At 36.0% G+C, this 20,485-nt stretch overlaps 1 protein-coding gene across 12 annotated transcripts in view; it reads left to right on the plus strand.

Moving 5' to 3' along the window:
- The window catches only part of PIEZO2 (piezo type mechanosensitive ion channel component 2), a 312,264-nt gene that overhangs the window by 263,277 nt on the left and 28,502 nt on the right, over positions 1-20,485 (plus strand). For 8 of the 12 annotated variants that reach the window (XM_072034700.1, XM_038174513.2, XM_072034692.1 and 5 more), the window contains 7 exons: positions 527-598; positions 4,493-4,596; positions 6,562-6,660; positions 9,005-9,116; positions 10,984-11,049; positions 14,206-14,372; positions 18,677-18,852. In XM_072034700.1, coding sequence (XP_071890801.1) covers positions 527-598; positions 4,493-4,596; positions 6,562-6,660; positions 9,005-9,116; positions 10,984-11,049; positions 14,206-14,372; positions 18,677-18,852 — 796 coding nt within the window. The remainder of the gene's footprint in view (positions 1-526; positions 599-4,492; positions 4,597-6,561; positions 6,661-9,004; positions 9,117-10,983; positions 11,050-14,205; positions 14,373-18,676; positions 18,853-20,485) is intronic. The other 4 variants (XM_072034696.1, XM_072034699.1, XM_038174508.2 and 1 more) reach the window with 1 other exon arrangement.

Consider the following 20,485-nt stretch of genomic DNA (forward strand, 5'->3'; position numbering starts at 1 on the left):
CAAATAGGTAGAAATCACATATTTCCAGCAAGGGTTTTTGGATGCTGTGAGGCCTTTTTCAGTTACTGAAATATTTGTATGTTTTTTAATGTTGTTTAAAATGTGGGAACAGATAAATGATACCTATTTAATGCCACATTTCCAGTACTGACTTAGGATCAACATTTACTGGATATAAAATTATGGAGCTTGAAATGTAGGGGGATTTGAGAGGAGGGAAAATATTTTCTTCTTGATGTTACAGAGAAGTGTGACTGTATGTTTTTGGTTTTTTTTTTTTTTAAAAAAAAAAAAAGAACTTTGAGCTGTTTTAGAGTAGAACACTTCTAACTGTTGCATAAACTAGAGTATTTGTGCTGGGTGGTCATGCTTCTAAATGTTTTTTATATTGATTATATTCAGTAGATCTAACATCTGATATGCTCATGAAATTTAGCTCTGTTGAGAGAAATGAAAAATGATTAATCAGTGTAAGAAACATGTTTCTCATTTTGTAAAATTAATGTTTGGACGTATTTTATTTTAGGAGAAGCAGACAAAGAGAAAGCCAAGGGCAAAAAAAAGCAGTGGTGGCGGCCTTGGGTTGATCATGCTTCCAGTAGGTTTTCTCAATCATCTTACAAATATGTGGATTTAACCCTTATATCCTTGACCAGAATGAAGGCATTCCCATGACCTGTTTGTTTTATGCCTGATTTTATGATTGTGACTTGATAGAAGTCTTGTTTATTTTATCAAGTGATTTCTACTACTATCTTCAAATAATGAACTTAACCATATTTTGAATTTCTTTTTGTTGGAAGCACAGCTTATGATACTTTGGACATTTTTAGAAAGATATCAAACCAGATAAAAAACATGTTCCAAAAAGAATCTGTTTTGACTTCAAAAGTCTCAACTTTCCTCTACTGCAAAGCACAATATATTTAAACATGTGAAGGTAAAAGTTTGCCAATGCATTCTAAGATTAGTCATAATTTCTTTTTCATATACACACATCGTATATCTTTTTTATGGTTCATCAGTCAGTCTACTGACAGCTATAGAAATGTGAGTACCAAAGTAAAGCAGCTAGATTGTTCCCAGGACTAGGCTGCACAGTGTACAGATGAATATCACATTTTAACGTGCTGTTGATGCCAGTTGTTGTGTTATTTCTCTATTTTCTCTTTATCTAAGAGTAAAAATATGTTCAGCCTTGTTCACAAGAAATTAATAGTGAGTGATCCTCATATCATTGTTGCTTAATGACATTCTAATTTATTTCTATCCCAGTCCAGCCAGTCCACGTATACAACAGTTCTTCCCTGCATTAAGGATTGGGTGAAACAGAATAAAACTGAGTAGACTGCAGATTCAAATCTAATGTCCTTCTATTGGATCTTTATGGAAAACAGACATATTTAACAATTTAATAACTTAATTCTGAAGATTTTAAAAATATTCAAGTTTATAGCACTGACCAGAGTTAAATATGAATATCTACATTGTGCCTGGTCATTTAGTTTAACAAGAGGTATTCCCAGTAATAATATTGCACATCTACATTCTCCTTCATTTATGTATGTGTATTTGTTTATGACTCCAACATATATATTTGCCAATAGTGTTTTAACAAAATGCCGAATGCTTATTTCTATCAAGTCACAAGTAAACTGTGCCTCTATTTTTATTTTTCTAAAGGGCACACTGCCACTTTAGAGAGACCTATCCCTTTTCAAAAGTCTTGTGAAAACAAACTTATTGTCCTGTAGTTTCATTGAGAACAATAATGACAAAACAGATCAAAACTAATTTGTGAGTTTTTACTATCTAATTTCAAGCTACAGTGATTTTGAAGGAATGGGATATGGTCTCCTGTTTATTCACCAATGGTTTTGTAGTGAGAAGAACTGCTCAAAGAGAGACATTGACTTTGGCTTTTACTTATTTCACCCTCATTATTTGATGTTCTCAGGTGGCAACTTAAGTTCTGGTATTTAAACAGTGAGCATTCTTGAAATTATCTACTGCAATAATGCAAAACCTTGTGGGAAGCATCATAGACCCTGATCCTACATACAGTGATTGCCTGCCATGTGGCTTACTTTCCCCAGTCAGTGAAACTTGGTACTTACACTAGGTGTTCGCAGGCTTACAAACTGGAGATAGGGTGATATTCCCCATGTATCATTCCCCATCTATCATTTTGAAACATTGAGCGATAACCCTGCAGCATGTGGCTGTTCTCAGTAAATGGGGTTGTGGCTGTGGCTGTATATATACTGTTAAAGTTGTTGAAGCTGAAAATTTTATCCCAGTTCTGATGTTTAATTTAGATTGTCATTGTTACTTATATCACTTGTTTTTATTTATTCTACAGAAAGATACCTCATTTTATATCCATAGGGATTAAAACTCAGTTAAGAATTTGTGTCTAAGTAGAAAAGGTGAAAATGTCTGTGAGGGTTTCCTTATTGATACTCATTGTCTCCCTTTCAGGGAGGTATTGTTCCTTTGTGCTTGCAGATTAGATATGGAGCCCCACAAAGATCAGCAGGAGTTAGGGCCACATGCTTAGAGATCCCCAGCTTCTCCTGGATCACAGAGTTGTGTCTTATACAGTGGGAAAGATGGAGTTTGCAGCTGTCATGGGGAGCTCTTTCCATCTGGGTACAAGCAGGTTATGCTGGCTTCTCCTGCAAGACTGCCTTTCTGTCTCCTCCCTGTCATCCCACGTGGAAAGCCTGCAAGTCCCTCTTCTCAGTGAAGAAAGTCTCATTTTGCATTAGGAAGGGTGGGGGAGAAGAGAGTGTGGCTGAGTCCAGTCTAGCCATGAATTATTTAACTAGTAACATTTGGTCTATTTAATAATCCCTGTAGGTGACTAACACACTTCTTACTCCGTTTTGATGTGTGCAAGAATGCATTATTGCTATTCAATCATACCTCCCTCTTTAGTTGTAAAAGGGATGTAATTGCTACATTATGGTGTCCCCTTAGATATGTTTTAACTTAAAAATTTTGGAGAGAGATCATTTTTGAGTTGTTTTCTGCCAGCTCAGGCCTTCCAAATCTGACCAGGTGCTGTTCTGAGACTGTAAGGAGCTGCACCATGGTGTAGGTTTCCTCTAGATGCCAGACTTTATCCTGCTGATCTTTTGTGTGGACAATTTCCTTTGCTGCTTATGAGGCACTTTTTTATGAAACAGAACTGCAGACTACTGGCTCTTAAAATACATTTATCTCTTCAGTGCATTTTAAATGGGCTTTCTCAGAAGGCCCTCTACCAAACAATTAATTTGCCTGACCCAATAAATTTCCAGACTTTCTTTTAACCTCTGTTCAATGACTAGAACTGCTGAAGTGGACTTTGTCCCTCTGCAGGGCTTTCATTGATGTTACGAAGTCATAATTAGGCACATGATTTTCTCTGTGGGGGAATTTTAGATGCTGAAGTTATGACCTAATGGAGTTCTGACAAATTTCACAGTGTGCATACACTGAGGTTTCTACTCTAGTTATGTGTGGCCACCTATGTACAGAGGATCTGTGTAAAATTCAAGGTATGATTGAATAGAATTAAAGCTATTGTTAGTTTTCCAGAAATATATAATGAGGGTTAAATACACCTTTCTATATAAATATGTGTATCCAGATTGGGTAACATTTCATCTAAGTAACTCTTCTTTTAAAAATTTCAGCTTAAATGCAGAAATTATTTACCAGTCTTCACTGCTGAATGTAATGCTGTGATTTTGATTTTTCTCTTGCTCATTATCTCATTTTTTCTTTCTTTTGTTTCCCTTGTTTATTCACATAGGCCTTTTACCATCCGAGAAATAAAAACTTTGCTTCTGTTCAAGGATATAAGGCCTAGCTTATTCACTGTGCATCTTTATTGTATCAAGGTTTCAGATTGTTTCTGAATCCATGGGCAAAAAATTGAAACTCATTTCTGATCACATTAATAGAATCCAAGTGATTTGTTTTAAACAAACCAAGGTTTTCCATTACCTCATCAAAACTTAAAAGTTTGAAGAAAGCATTAACTTATACCATCTCATCCCATAGTTTGAAGGATGCCTGGGCATTTTAAAGAGCAGTTCTGTATTTTTTGTCCAGTGGTACTGTTTGTGTAAATTCTTTTATTTACCTATTGGGCTCTTTTAACTCCCTCAGATACCCATTACTTCTCAATTCATTTAAACTAAATTGCCTTTTTTTTTTTTTTTTTCTAAAAATGTTAACCTAGTAACCTGATGTACTTGAAGCTTTTTCATTACATTTTCTTCTCATGGTGGTGTTTCCTTCATTCTTGTACAGTTCTCATTCATGCCCAAAAGTATCACAGACTAACATCAGATAAGTTGCCTGAGACCTATTCATCTCTCTGTTTTCACCTCTCCTGATTATGAACATATAAATTACTGTCTGATTGTTTAGAGATATTCAGGCAGTTCAGAATAGTACTTTTCAAAAAAAAATAAGAAAAAAATTTTGTTTCACATAGTCGTCAGAAGTGGAAATTATTATTTGTTTGAGACGGATAGTGAAGAAGAAGAGGAAGAGGAGAAAAAAGAAGAGGAAGAGCCTCGAAAAAAGTCTGCATTTCAGGTACTTTATAGTAATTTGCTTGGTAGTTGACAGCTGAAAAAATACAGGCTTCTCTAAACACAGGCTTTATATGTTAAAGCAGCTAGTACATCTAAAGTACTTCTGAAAAGTATTGGAAATGAAATTTCTTGCCAATTTAAAATGCAATTTTGCCTGTTTTACGCATTGCCAAATTTCTACAAGAACTATACTGAAATCATATCTTCATTCACTTACGCCTGAGGAAAACAAAAATCAAAAACACAGCTTCAGAATCTGAGCTTTACTTTACTTCATTGCAATATAGACGAGTGAGGAAGCTGTCTTGCCTCTGGCACTCTTGTAGAATGCTTCCGTGGTATTCTGTAGATGTTATCATACTGGGAAGAAATTATCCCAAGAATAAGCAACTTTTCATGGAAAAGAATCCATACTTTAAAAAAGCATTTTTATTTTATTTTTTTTTTTACATCACCATCACTTTATCTCCTTTCTTTTAAAGGATTATGTTAATTAATATATTAATTAATATAATGTGTTGTTAATTAACATATTAATTAATAATTAATATGTTCATATTGTAAGGTTAGGTAGTACCAGGTATGGGTACTGGTTTAAATTAAGGACGTGGATGAACAAGTTAGTGAAACACTAATGCATGTAGGATAGCTTTAATCTTTATAAAATTTAAGTTTTAGTTGTTGAAGAATTTTCAGAAATACTGCAGAATGTTTTTAGGTCCTCAGCTCTAAAATCTTAAGCAAACAGGTAAATTTTTGCAGATGACTCTTCCCAACCATGAAAGCTCACATCACTCCATAACCAATGCAACTGAAAGCCCAGCTCAAGCAAGAGTAAATAACTGCCTCCATGCTGCTCATATTCCTTATGTCAGTAGCTTTCAAGCAAAGCTTCCCAGGCCATATTACTGAATTGTAAGAATAATTGTTTTTGTTTAATTAATTAATTTGATGTGCCTTTATTTTATATACTGAAATTATATTAACATTTAACTAAATTTACTAAAATGCCTGAGTGGTTATAATGTGGAAAGATTTTTTCCTGACATAAAAAAAAGACAAAACCAAATCTGGATGAAGTATGATGTAAAGTTTATTTTCTACCATTTACACTTTTTTTTTGTATATATGGCATTAACTCACCTTGATCCATAGTAGTAGCTCGTAAATTTCTAGATCATCTTTCTTTTCATGCAGCTGTAGAAATGTTTGCATTCTTGTTCCTGCTGTTTTTAAGAAAAAATGTTGACAACATTTTGTTAAGATGTGTTGATGCCAAGCACTGAGATTTTGAAGTGTTTTAAACTGAGGTCTGACGTTAATACAATTATTTCTTTTAATATGGTTGGTTATGCATTTGCTTTTTGTTACTGTTGTTCTGCTGCTGTTTTTGTTGTTGTCTTATTTTTTAAAACACAGTACAGAAACCATTAATCTGAGATTGGAAGGTCTGGTGTTTATTTCAGAACTCCAGCTAGATATTCTGTATAAGTGACCAGTTCTTCAATATGTGCTACATGAAGATGTTAGGTAGCTTCATGTAGGAGAAGAATTGCCTGGAACAGAAAACTACATTTGTTTATGAAAAGGTTGTTCATCATTAGGTCATCATGCTTCATATGCCTTCCATCACACGTGCATGTGGTCTTAATAAAAATACTAGAAAAGTTAACTTGTTTTGTGGCAGAACCTGCTAAAGATTTTTTTTATTATTTTTTTTTTTAGTGTAAATTGTCTGCAAAAGTCACCTCAAGGGTTAACTTAAAGATTTTGTTTGTTAGATAATGCAGGCACTTAAAAATGATCTCACTGAAATTTTATTGTGGACGTCACACATGATCTTTTTTCCACATTGGAACCAATGAATGTAAACTCTCAATAATCTAGATATAATCATGCAGTAGGTACTTTCTATTAACATTTTCTTGTTTTCTACTAATTGCTCTTGCTTTGTCCTTCTTTATAGAGAGCTATCGGAAAATTTGCTTCAGCCATTTTAGCCTTGCCAAAGTCTATCATTAAACTACCCAAAACTATTCTTCAATATTTAATCAAAGTAGCAAAGGTACTTAACATTTTGTGACTGCTCAGTATGTGACCCATCCCATAGATCCTGGTGTAACATATACTTCTGTCCTTGTCTGCATTTTTCCTCTTATATGAATAATATGAAAAATAACAACAGCCAAAGCTTCATTCCTAGTAAATGCAATATATTTCTTACTTTTGGAGTGGTCAAGCCACAAGAAGAGCGCTCTGTCTTACCTTAAGTGCAACCCTGGAGAGAAAATGCAGACACAAATTCTTGATTTCTTCTGTTACTGCTGTACAAGATGGTCACATCAACTTGCATGCATCTTATGGGCAATGTGGTAATTGATCTCAGAAAGCTGGTTAAATATTTTTAGAAAACACATTCTGCTGCAACACACCCACCCATCTTTTTCTTTTTTTTTTAATCTCACTATTTTTCTTGTCTTCACCATCTTAATATTTGTACATCTTCAACATTTTCTCATCCTCCTTGGATACGTGTAGCATTTCCTACCTACAACCTACTTTCCTACAAAAATCAGAAGTAATATACATGTATGTACCCAGTCAGCTCTTAAAAATATCCACTGCTTAACATAAGTAGTTTAATACATTTATTAATGTATTTTCTTCATTCTAATCCACTGCCTTCTTCCAAGTATGCCTTTTATCTCTGAATTCTTTATTCACACTATGGCTGTGGCTAGCATACAGCTTCTAAGCAAATTTTTTCGTAGTAGATATTGGCAGTTTCTAACTTCCAGTCAGTAATATGTTACTGCTTCACTTAAGTGTCACCATTCCTTCAAATTGCCTTCACTGGCAAGTGCCTATTACAAAGGAAAGAGAAAACATCACCTCTGATCCTACATAGTTTTTCACGTGTTGCTTGTTTTGGACATTGTACATATAAAAATAAATGTACAGACCTTGAAAGATTTGAAGAGAACATTGTGATCAGCAGCATAAAAATAATTTCCTCTCCATTACTGTATACATGAACAAAACAGAACAAAGTTTTTTTTCCTTTTTAAATTCAGTAGAACTCATATCAACATTTTTTTAATTGCTTTTAATGTCCCAAAACAATTTGTGTATGCAAATTTTAAAAATATAAATAAACCAAATAGTAATTTACTGTTGCATCCTGCAAGGGGCAGCTCCAGCTTCACTGAGATATGCATGTGTTTCTGTCATTACGTGCATGTTTGTCTTGTGAATTAATAGAGCGAGTTTATCACTGTGCTTTATTTTCAGACTTATGCATGTATCTCTGGGTTTCCCTGTGTCTGTTACCAGTCTGTGTTGGTTAGAAATAGAAAAAACAAGTGTAGTGCCAATCAAAGATGATTTTTGTTTTTGAATAAAAACCACAAAAGGAACAACTTTTTTTTTTTTTTTTTTTTTTTTCCTGAAATAGCTGTGGAGAAGGGTTAGTCTGTGTTATTCATGTTTTGTTTCAAATGGAAAAAAAAAAAAAAAAGATATGAAAGTGTTACTTCTTTTTTCTCTAACCTTACCTCACAGCTTGAGCAGAGCTATTCAATAAGTTACATCTTGGTAACTTCTTTTATTTATTTATTTATTTATTTTCACTGTTATAGCATTTATAAATATTTTGTGCCAATTTCATGCTCAACGTAGTCATGTAGGTCAACAGACTGTTGATCTGAGGGAGTACTGTGAGCAGGATTTGGCCTCATTAAATCCCCTTGATACATGCATCAATGTCCCTGTTTTACAACTGGAAAAATAGTGGCAGAAGGGTTCATAAGTGACTTACCTGAAGTACCACAGAGAGCCATTGTAAAAATTAGGATGAAACTTGAGGAATTCCTGAGTGCTGGTTTTGGGACGGTGCACAAATAGTAAAGCTACCTGTGCTCCACTATGAAAAGAAAAAAATCATCTAGAGTATAAAAAATGTACAAACACTAATACCTTTACTAAACACTCCCACAGTTTTGATGCTTTAGTTAGTTGATTGCAAAACTTTCTCTTAAAATTTCTGTTACTCTTCATCTTGCCTATACAAGATGTACACATATATAATTGAATGGAAAGACTCAGGTGAAGTAGCCCATATATACAACAGGGTATTAATTCCCAAAGTTCAGATCATGAATTTTTGTGGGTTCTAATGAAACTTGGTTCACCCACAAGTGTTTTTGCATTTGGTTTTAAGCTAGCAAAAATAGCACATGAAAACTCATAAGATCCGCAGGGGAGGTGTTTGATTTGGGATTCAAAATATTTACTTATCCCTGCCGATCTGAATGTGTTTACTCAAACTATATAGGCCTACTTATGGCTTATTCTGTGGCTTACTCTCAAAACATGAAGAACCTTGAAATAAATGAGTTTGTTCCTTCCAGTTTGTTTATCAGGCCTGGATCACTGATCCTAAAACTGCATTACGACAGAGGCGCAAAGAGAAGAAAAGTTTTCAGAAAGAGCAGAAGCGAAGACGAAAAGGATCTGGGGATGGTATGTATGCTTCTGTATTTTGAAAAATTAACATGACAAGGCTGGTCAAGCTGTGTCCTCTCATTCTACACAATATGCATTAGGTGAGATAAAGCAGAAGAGGAGATGCATGTGATTTCCATGGAGTTGCAAGACACATGCCCAGAACTTTTGCCAAGTAGGAAGACTCAACAGATGGTTGAAACCATCAGCTGTATCAAAACATTTGTGAGAGTAAAACACTTGCAAAAGGAAACCAAAACTCCATAAAGGCATAGCCCTGTAAACCAATATCCTAGCAGTTATTGGCATTTCACCAGAATAAAGGAGCATAAATGTCAGGTGTTTGGCTAGTATCAGAGAGAACAAGGACATTTGCCTTTCACTCCCTCACCTCATAAACACATTTATCTTATTCTCTAGATTTTTCTTGGGTTGCTCAAAGTCTCTTATCTTGATGATAAATTCATGTGTATTCCTGGGGAAAGTTTTGAATTTAACAGACTTAACATTTCCTTTTGAAGGAGTCTTTCACAAGAAAGTTCCTGAAATGCTGTAGTTGAAATAGACCTGTAAGAAAACTTGAGTGAAATTAAATATCATAAAATCATAGAATATCCCAAGTTGGAAGGGACCTGTGAGGATCATCAAGTCCAACTCCTGGCACCACACAGGTCTACCCAAAATTTTAGACCACGTGACTAAGTGCACAGTCCAATCGCTTTTTAAATTCAGGCAGGCTTGGTGCAGTGACTACTTCACTGGGGAACCTGTTCCAGTGTGCAACCACCTCTCGGTGAAGAACCTCTTTCTGATGTCCAGCCTCAACCTCCCCTGCCTCAGCCTAACACCATTCCCACGGGTCCTATCACTGGTGTTTACAGAGAATAGGTCACCTGCCTCTCCACTCCCCCTCACAAGGGAGCTGTAGACTGCGATGAGGTCCCCCACCTCAGCCTCCTCTTCTCCAGGCTGAACAGGCCCAGTGCCCTCAGCTGCTCCTCACACGTCTTCCCCTCTAGGCCCTTCACCATCTTTGTCACCCTCCTCTGGACATTCTCTGACAGTTTAATGTCCTTTTTGTACTGTGGTGCCCAGACCTGCACATAGTACTCGAGGTGAGGCCGCACCAGCACAGAGTAGAGCAAGTATCCACATACTATTTCTTTTTGACACATTTCATATATTCATATAGGGCTCATTCAGGCTGAATCAATTGGACTTTCCTTCCATCTGTCATCTCTACCTATCAAAAATAGGGAGTTTTATAATTTGAGAGCTGCCAATGAAGCTGTGGCTGCAGTTTTGGGGTACTAGATAGAAGGAGACTAATCTGTCCTTCAGTTCTGCCTGTGACTCTCTGCATCCCTGATCTGCTATAGGCCAAAAGAAAAGCACATGGTAGTCTCAAAACAGTTCTGCTGCTTCATTTCAGCCTGAAAATCCCACTCAATTCATTTGGGCTTAATGGGTCAGGGTCAGGCGGAAATCATAACAATGTTCAGGTCACCTCTTGAAGAAGTTGAAATGAGCTTGAGTGTGTTACTGGAAGGAGAGGCCTTTGCAGCTGGAAAAACTGCAACTCTGAATTGCATGGGTTTATTACAGCAGATGTTCTTGCTCAGCAGACGACATAGTAAGAAAATACCATTGGAAACAACATTGGAAATTACAAGGGAGGGGTGGTGGTCATCCAAAAACACCTTCGCTGACAGGGTAGTCCCCTCACTTCAGTGTTTTAAAAATGGAAATCTGCTTTCTCTTAAACCAGTAGGTGAGAAACCAGTCGCTTCTGCTTAGTAACAGTAGCATTTTCTAGCTTGAATGGGATTTGAATCTGCTCTTCTGTAGGCCTAACATTCATTGTTTCACTCATTGCTTTCAACAGGTGGTACTGATGCAGACTATGAAGACAGCGAAGAGGAACATGTCAAGAAGAAATCTGATGGACCAGGTATGAACACAGAAGTTTTCTCTGCTGTTACAGTGTAGTTGTGACGGGTGGGATAAGCAGCATGTCACAAAAATATCAGTGCAGAGATCCAGGCAAGCATAAAGCTAGCAAAATCCACTATGAACTGTGTAGTAAGCACTATCTAATAACTTTCAGAGTTCTATTGCCAGATTTACAAATACTGAGCATAGCAGCTTCCACTCTGGAATATAAGCTACTGCACTTATCTCCCCTACACTTTAATAAATGTACCTTCAGGCTCAGACTTGATCACTTGTTGTATACTTTGATTATAAAACATCTTATACCTAAGCTTAGCTTCCAATCCCGATTCCATTGAGGTGTGTCTCATCATCTCCATTGATTTTGATGGCCTGATATTTTACTATTAGTGCAAAGACCTTGCAGTTTTTCAATGTGTTTTAGCTATGTTAAGATTCTGCTTTTGTCCAGTACTTATCTGTTTAGAGAGGTACAAATAGCTACTCTAAAAGAATGGGATTTTCGCAGTTTTACCCTTTCTCACTCATAGTCAGATCTGAGGATGCCCTGCACAGCAGAAGAAATGGCAGTAGCTTGCAGGATCTTGCCCATATTGAAAGTCTTCCTACAAAGAAGTGTAATGGATCATAACTCTAAGCTTGGGTCTTTTTTTCCTAACTGGAGTAAAAGAAGAAATTACACTATTCTCTCCTTTGTCTTCAAAAGCTATTTTTATTCTCTGTTTGGAATTGCTTCCCACAGTCCCAGTTAGAATTGTACTTTGTGTGAGCCACAGGGTGGAAGAGGTTACAAGAATATGGAATATTTCTTTCTCATATAGTATTCTGGTGGTGTTTTGTGAGCTTTTTTATCTGTTACTTTCTTGTGGTGCAGTCACCTGTGTTAAACATGAAACTGAATCACTCAGACAAATCTCAAGGGAAATAAAGTTGGTTCTAGACAGGACTTAGAGAAAGGAAATGAGGTTAATAATTGATTTATATTGGAAATAGTCGATTTAAGGTGCTTTAACCTATCCTAAGTAATATGTATTAAAGAAGATAATTGGGAAAAAAAAAAAAAGTAATTGCTATGAAGCATTAGTTTCATTATTAACCTCAGATCAAATCCTTTCTCATGCTCTCAGGGAGAGAGATGCCATCTCTGCGTTTGACCCTTGAAGTTACAGTAACAATCTCTGCAAAAAATAAATATTTGTTTCCCTTTATGAAGTTATTTAGATGTGATCGATCCCCAAAAGATTATTTTTAAAAAGTTTCAGAGAACAGCAAAGCTGTCAGAGCATCTACAGCCTCATTAAAAATGTATACTAAATCACCTTCATCCCAGAGAGAAAAACGACCTTCCAGATTAGACTGCAAGTGCTTGGCAAAGCACTGTGATACCAGTGGTGGTCAGTAATAGAGATAATTTTAACCTGAGAGCTGAAATCCCCCTGAAGTCAGTAGCAGAAATGATATACTAGAGAGGAAGAGTGTGGGTTAAAAAAGACCATTTATATATTGTATATTTCTCTTTATGAATGCTACATCTTATTGAATTTATTTATAATGTTACATGTGGAATTCAAAGGATATGAATGCCTCTAGAAGCATAAACAGCTTTATCTTTAATTTCCACTGAAAATATTTTTTTAGCTTCAAGATATATGTGCTAAAGTGTGAATACAATCTGAGTAAATAAATCATAAAATCTTCCCAATTCTAAATGATACAGAAAAGGCCTGAAAAAAAAAAAATAAAAAAATAAAAAAATATTGAAATAATGGTATGGTCAAATGAAGGCCATAAAAACTTCTGTATTCAGAGATACTGAACTTGTTACATGACATTACTCAGGTAAATGGTACATACTACCATTTCAGCATCCACTTTACAGGAATGTACCACTATTGTTTTTTTCCCTTAATTTCTCTCCACACATATGTGCATACAACCATGCCTGCACACCTGGAGACATATGCATGTTCTTCTATAAGATATGTTTTGCTTTATTCGTTTCACCTTTGCATGCTTTGTAAAGAGTGCACTCCACAAAGTTTTGCTTGCCATCTTGTGGTACAGTTAAGAATTGAGGTGGTTAAAATCATCACGCTTTAATGCTTATGTTGGCTTCTTAGTAACTACTTCAAGCATTTTGGTTCTGCATGGCAGATTATTTGCAGTTTTCTATTATCCCTTAGGTTACTGTAAAATTGATCTTAATATCTAGTGCTCTGAGATTAGATATGTAGCAGGGACAACTAGCTCTGGAACTGGAAAAGAAAGAATTGGAAAGAATTTTTTTCTTATTTATGTAAGACTATTTAAGAATTGAAGTGTGATGTGTATACTTGGGAGTGAAAGAAAAATAAACTGAAACTGCTGCTCTTTACATGCAGTCACGAATGCTAAAGGAACTACTGAAATAAGAAATTCACTTGAAGCTGCTGCGTTGAGCTAAAGAAAGCTACAATTGTTGGTATAAAACCATAAGCCCTACTCATGGGGAAGCGTAATGCTTTGGCAAAATGGGGCAAGAGTAATGTTTTATAAATGATTTATATGATTACTGCTAGTTGAGCTAGTTGATCTGAGATTGCCGATGACACAGTCCAGTCCATTTAAATAAAGAGAAGCTTTGGAAACAGTAAATATGAAGAGGTGTGTTCAGGTGGCTGGAAAACTGGGGGAGAGTCAAAGACCATTTTAGCAGGTTAGACTTTCAAAGTGAGCAAAGTTCAGTCACAAAAGGCAAACTCTATGTGCAGAGAAAAGCACATGAGTAAATAGACAGATAAGGGCTGGAGAGCAGCTGTTGAGATCACTGGAGCAGGGGATGTCGAGTTCTTAAGAGATGCCCAAATCTTTGGCTTTCATTTTTGCAGACCTGTACATACAGTGTCCAAGATCAGGAACTGTTCATATGACTAGCAATTGCAGGAGTTATGGGGTGGAAAAGGGATTCCAGATGATAAGCTTAGACATACAGGCAGGAAAATGACCCAGACAGCCAAAAGGCCTCCAGCCATCTTCAGAGATTCTTTACTATGACAGGGTCTCACAGCCTGGATTATTATTCGACAATAAAGGAAAATTGAAACTAACTCCAAGCAGAGATACAGAGAAAGACATTTGCATCCATTAACTCTCTGTTGCTTTTCCTCCCCCTTAGATAACATCATAAAGAGGATATTTAATATTTTGAAGTTCACTTGGGTCCTTTTCCTGGCAACACTAGACAGTTTTACAGCTTGGCTTAATTCCTTCTCAAGAGAACACATCGATATCTCTACTGTGCTGAGAATTGAGCGTTGTATGCTCACCAGGGAGATTAAGAAGGTAACGCCTTTGGTCTTTTTCTTCTGTTAATGCCATTTCAAGCCCAGTGAAATATTAAAGGTTGCCTTTTCAGATCAGCTGAAGTCACTGTATTAAGGAGAAAAATTATAGAAACCCAACTTACATGCACATTTAAAAAATATATCCGGACTCTTTGACTGCTTGCTATTTTATTTTTTTTTAATATTTAAATAATGAAATGCTTGATTTATTATCTGGATGCAAAGCGAATGTTTGGAAAAATAATTATTTTAGAGATTGATATAAGGATTTGGCTGAAAGGCTGAAAGACTCCTGTGATAAAATTTGGTTTTGAGGGATGTGATAGATTCAAGTAGAGAGGAGCAGGCATGGCATTTTGAACAGCTCAGAAACTACCTCAGTCTGCATATTTCAGCCTTTTTGTAGACCAGTTTGCCCTGGAAATGACTGACAACATGCAGGCATAATTTTCTTCATTGACACTGAAGCTACCTGGTTCCTCAAGAAACAGTGATACATTAGTAAAAATCATTATTTTATAAGATTAACATTATCAGTGTAGCTAGACATGTATTTGGATCTTAAAAATGCAAGTAGTATACCTTGCAGTACTATAAAGATCTCAAGCAGAGGTATTTTTACATATGTCACTAGCTACCCAACTATTTCTGGAAACTTAGCATAGGAGCCTCATTTTTAGTTCAACTCTTATTAGAAGCTGCAGACTATCTCAGACATGAATAGGTCAAAAAGGTCAATGGGACATTAGTATCCTTGGCCTTAATAAAGCCCCATGCTGCCCACTCACAGTCACTGTCAGCTGTCACAAAAAGCAGGCTGTCCATAACCCCAGGAGGTCCAAGATACAGGCTTTCCTGGTCAGGAGACAATCCATACCATGTCTGGCCACAAGGCACAGAGCCAAAAAGAGAGGGCTGATTCAATATTAATGTTCAGTTACTGTTATTCTTCCCAGAGTTATTGCACAGATAGATAAAAGTTATAAATTCCTGTTCTCTTTAGCCTCTCTGCACATGGAAACTATCCCATGCCTCATATCATCTCCATTGTCTTTCATACCACTTCCAGTTTTACTATGGCCTTATTAAGACTGAGCAACCAGAACTATATATTGTTTTAAGGTATGGGTGAGCCACAGATTTATACAGGAATATAGTTTCTTTTCTTTTGCTTTCCTAGTAAGATCTAACAGTTAAGCTCCTTGATTATTTTATTTTATTTTATTTTATTTTTTTTACATTAAATAAACATTTTAGGGGGACTATACAGTCAGATTTTAAGACTGAAACAATGTGACATAAAGCCTGTCATTTTGTAGGCTATTTTTCCCATTGCATTTCTTTGCACTTGTGAGCACAAAAATTTCATTTGCCCTTTTTTACCAATGCACTTGGCTTTATCAGTTTCATCAGTATTGCATCAGCTAACTACAATTGACTATCCCAAATATTTTCTTTTTTCCTTCTGTGAACTTTATCATCTCAATGTTTTCCTCTTTATACAGATTATATCTGAATATCCTGGATGGTAAAATTCCTTGGGGCAACCAGTCAATAACCTTCTTCCCTTGTACAGAAAAAAATATGTTGCTTGTGCCCCGTGTCTCTGGAGGACAAGAAATATACTTGTCTTTATTTCATGGACGCTTTATTTCTTATAAAGGTCATTCAGGATTACTCCTGAAGCCAACAATTTTCTTTTTCTCTGGAACTTAGACTATTTCACCTGTTGGTTCCTGCAGAGCTCTTTGGTGATCACCATCCAGTCAGTATTTTGTTCTCAGCTTTGTCATGTATAAAATAATTACTAATCCAGTCATTTCATGGGATTCAAAATATTCCACTGGTGATGTCAGTGACTTTTTCTGCAGTGAACAGGGATGCAAAAAAAAATCAGTTTTTGTTGTTTTGTTTCTTTTTTTGTTGTTGTTTGTTTTGTTCTGTTCTGTTGCCCTAACTCCCTAAAGAGCTACATTTCTGTGTGTCTTGATCACCTGTTGATACCCTAACTTTCTGAGAGATGATTCTTATGATGTTCTTGAAAATGTTTTTGTTATCAATTATTGTTCATTTTAGGAAGTTACTCCTCAATATCTTTTTTGGTCTGATATGCTGAATTTTACATCTACTTCTACCATGTTTGTTGTTGTTTCTGTTTTTTCTCACGAATGTCACTTTTTTGAAGGATGTCTTCTTGCTTCGTCCTCCTGGTCTTTTCCATTCTGGTGACTTGTATGTGTGTATGCAGGCACTTTCATGTCATTTACCTATTCTACATAAGCATATATGAAAAGTAATATAAGCTACTGAACATTATTTTTCTTTCAAATCTTTCTTAATATTTCACAGGCACTCTGTGGCAATCCTGGTACAGTGAATTTATTTAACCTGTGAACTTTATTTAACTTTATTTACTTTTTGACCTTACCAAGCTATCTTTCATTCCATCCTTCCTACAAAACTCTGATAGTACAACACTACAGTAATGCTCTTTTTTGTCCCAAGGCTTAGAATTTCATGCTATTTCAGCATCCTCGCTTAAAATTACGTTTCTTACTCATCATCCCTTATTTTTTATAGTTTTAACATTTAAGTAGAAATCAGACTAACTGCCTTTTTATGTCATTACTTTTTTGGACCTTATTTTGATTGTTCTTTGCTTTAATGAGTTTTTCTTATCCTTTGTTCACAATAGATTTTTTTCATGTTGCTAGCAGCCCAATGCTATTTTGATTACAGTAGAGCCCATATGTAGGCCTTGTGTATGCCTGTGTAGGTTGCTTCAGTCTTAAATGTTCTGGTAGTGGGCACCTGTCAGAGAATTTTTTCCAGTTGTTAGCTTTAAAACTCTCACCTTCGGTATTTTATTACAAGGATCTTTCTCTCCTCTTCTATGGAATAATGGGTTCATAATCACAGATTATTCCATAGCATTCGCAAGGCTCTGCATCAGCTCCATACCTATCATTGCTGCCCAAGAAAGGCTTGTGCTGTAACCATCATGGTGACATGTTGTTGTTGTTTTGTCCAGCATGGAATCAGGGACATGTGTGAAGTTCTTTTGGTTTCTATTCTAACTACAGAGGAGCTTGAGTCCATAATCCATCAGTTGTGGGGTACTTTTGCTGTCATAGCTCTTGTCCTTTATCACAGGCCTGCAATCAAGATAGTGGGTGCCATAATTTCAAAGTCAGGTTGTCACAGACACACAGACATTTGTTATTGCAGAAGCAGCACAGTATGTACACAAGCAAACCTTACTAAAACTTAAGGTTTGGGTATTGTGTTTTTGTTGTTGTTGTTTTGTTTGTTTGTTTGTTTGTTTTAAGATTTTTTTTTTCTGATGAACCTTCAGATTATGAACATACTCAGTATAGGACAATGCTGAGGTCCAGAGATGAAATACTAATAGTATTAATAAAGGAAATATGGGCAGTATTTTAGAGTAGCTTGGTTATTTCAACTGGAAAAGTTCTTGCATAAGGCTTCATTATGAATGACTGTTCAAGAGTAGCAATCTCAATGCATCTTCTGAAGTCAATGCAACTACTAGTGGAATGAGTTTGATGTGTTTCTGCATAAAAAAAAAGGCTATCAAGTTGTCAGTTTTATTCTTGTTACAAGCCTTAAGCATTCTGTTGGCAGTATAACCAGAAAGACTTGATTCTGTGCCCAGACCTGGGCTGACAGTTAATAAAACCATCCTTTCATAGATTCGAAGTCAGAGAGAAAGAGTAAATAGGGAAGCTCTTAAATGTTATTTTCTCAGTTTTCCAATATGTATCCATACTTCATGAAAAAAATCTTATTTTGGACACTAATGAAAATCTAGATCAGTTTGTACGTGACCTGTTTCTTTTGTTTCTGTTAAAAATAATAATAATATTTGCTACTGGCTGCTAATAAGATCTATAATTTTTCTTGGATTGAGTGGAGCTATCTAAAAGTGCTGTCTGAAAATTTGCTGGAGCCCTATGTATAGGTTGAGTCATGGTTGCAGGCCATAGCTCATGTTCACACTGGATGATCTGCATTGCACCTAGCTGAGTTTTGTGGACTATGCATAGTCTGAAGCCACTTTTATTGCTCCAAAACCCAACACTTTGTGCCATATTACATTTAAGTCAGAATCTGACTTGCACTGTGTTGAGAAGTTATTGTTTACTAGGAAGATGTTTAGACAGACTATGTATTGCCAAATGACTGGGAAAAAAAAAAAAAAGTAATAATAAAAAAAGGCAAAGCAGTTATTTGAAGAATATAACTCTCCCTGCCACTTACCTTTCCTTATCTCTTTTACAGGGAAACGTTCCTACCCGGGAGAGCATCCATATGTATTACCAGAACCATATGATGAAACTTTCCAGGGAGTCAGGACTGGACTCAATTGATAAAAATCCTGGTCAAGCTTCTGGCTTGCAAGCTTCTGAAAGAATGGATAGTTTAGATTCAGCAGCTTCTCGTGACAGTATCTCCAGGTATTCATCTAATTTTATTTTGTGAAGAATAGAGAGATTGTACAGTAGACATGATTTTAGACAATGTCTAGATATTCATGAACTTTCTAATCAACGCTGAGCAGTCCTTTTGATATATCCATGCTATTTTGATAATGAAGGGTCTGCTATTTATTCCTATTCCTTTACAGTGGTGCACTCAATTGCCAGCAGATGATATAACTCCTTTTCCACTGCATGACTATACCACTGCTTTCTGTGGATTTTATACTCACCACTTCTACAGAATTAGGAGTTATTGACAGGGCTTCTGATCTTGTCAAAAATAATGGAAAATAAGAACCTGTTGAGGATGATTATGAAATACTGTGTTAGGAATTCAGGCCTGGAGTTTGGGGAGCCATCATTCATTGTGAATATTTTGCCTTTGGAAAATAAATTCTTGATTGTTACACACAAAGAAAAAAAGGCTCTACACTGAAAGAAAAAAAACTCTCTCTTATGCACACAGATCATCTGAAGAGCCTGATTTCATAACTGCTATTACAGTCCAGCAGAGTAACACTATGCATGAAATATCTGTATTTTTCTAGAAAAAAAAATCTTCATTCTTTTCTGAAGATGAATGCTGTCAAGTCCCTTTCCAAAACTACTGCATGCTCCTGCTGCTCCATGCACACAGAGGCACATACATTGATTTCCTTCCCTTACAGAGGCAGCCTGTTTCCACCGTGTCCCTGGTGTTCTTGACTTTTAAAAGACTGCAAAAACTGTCCAACAGCATCATGAGGAGGAGAAGGGAGGGCTTTGGAAATAAAGCCTTTTCATAATCCGTTGCATTCTGCTGTGTCCTGTCCTTCTCTGAAGTGTGGCAGTATCTTATTGTGTTTGATACTCCCTACAAACTCAATAGCTTCTGTGTACAGTAAAGTATGCTTACCTTTTACTAATGACATATGTGTAGATGTTAGTGAACTGAAAATAATGAGCGTTTGCATTCCTTTCTGATGTTATTGAAAAGCAAGTGTCAGAAAGTGTCTGTGAGTACTGTGCTTCAACAAAATATTCACAAATTGCTCCCCAGGGCAAGCACTGGTCTTTGAGAGGTTCACTCCAGTAAAAACACTAAATCCTAGCAAATCTTTTTTGGTGGCTAGCTACCCAACCAAGCAACACCTTTGTGTTTTGTCTCAAAGTTTTATGGGAGTCAGATTACATGAGAAAAATGTAAAGCCAAATTCTATTGCCAGCTCAGTTGGAGTCAGTTGGATATCTGGAGGGCAGAATTTAACACAAAGTTCAGTCCCACTTAAAAATGAAATACTAATATCAGCCCTGCTTTCATTAAATATTTTTTTGTCATGCTGTTTACTACAGATAGAAGTTAACATTATTATCTAACAATGTTAGCAAGACTTTAAATAGAAGCAAAGGGAAGCCAATTCCATAACGAATTATAAACAAGAAAGACAAATTTTGCAATTTTCCTGTGTAAATTGTCTCTTCAGTTAAATGGCATCCAGTGTTAAGATTCAATTACATCTTCTTTCAGAATAAGCACCTATTTGTCACAATGCTTTGAGCATTTACAAATTTAAAATCTCTTTCAAACTCAGAGAATTCATTAATTCTGTGGAGCTCCTTTGCAACAGAA

This window comes from Anas platyrhynchos, chromosome 2, assembly GCF_047663525.1.
Source record: "Anas platyrhynchos isolate ZD024472 breed Pekin duck chromosome 2, IASCAAS_PekinDuck_T2T, whole genome shotgun sequence".
Classification (NCBI taxonomy): Eukaryota; Metazoa; Chordata; class Aves; order Anseriformes; family Anatidae; genus Anas; species Anas platyrhynchos.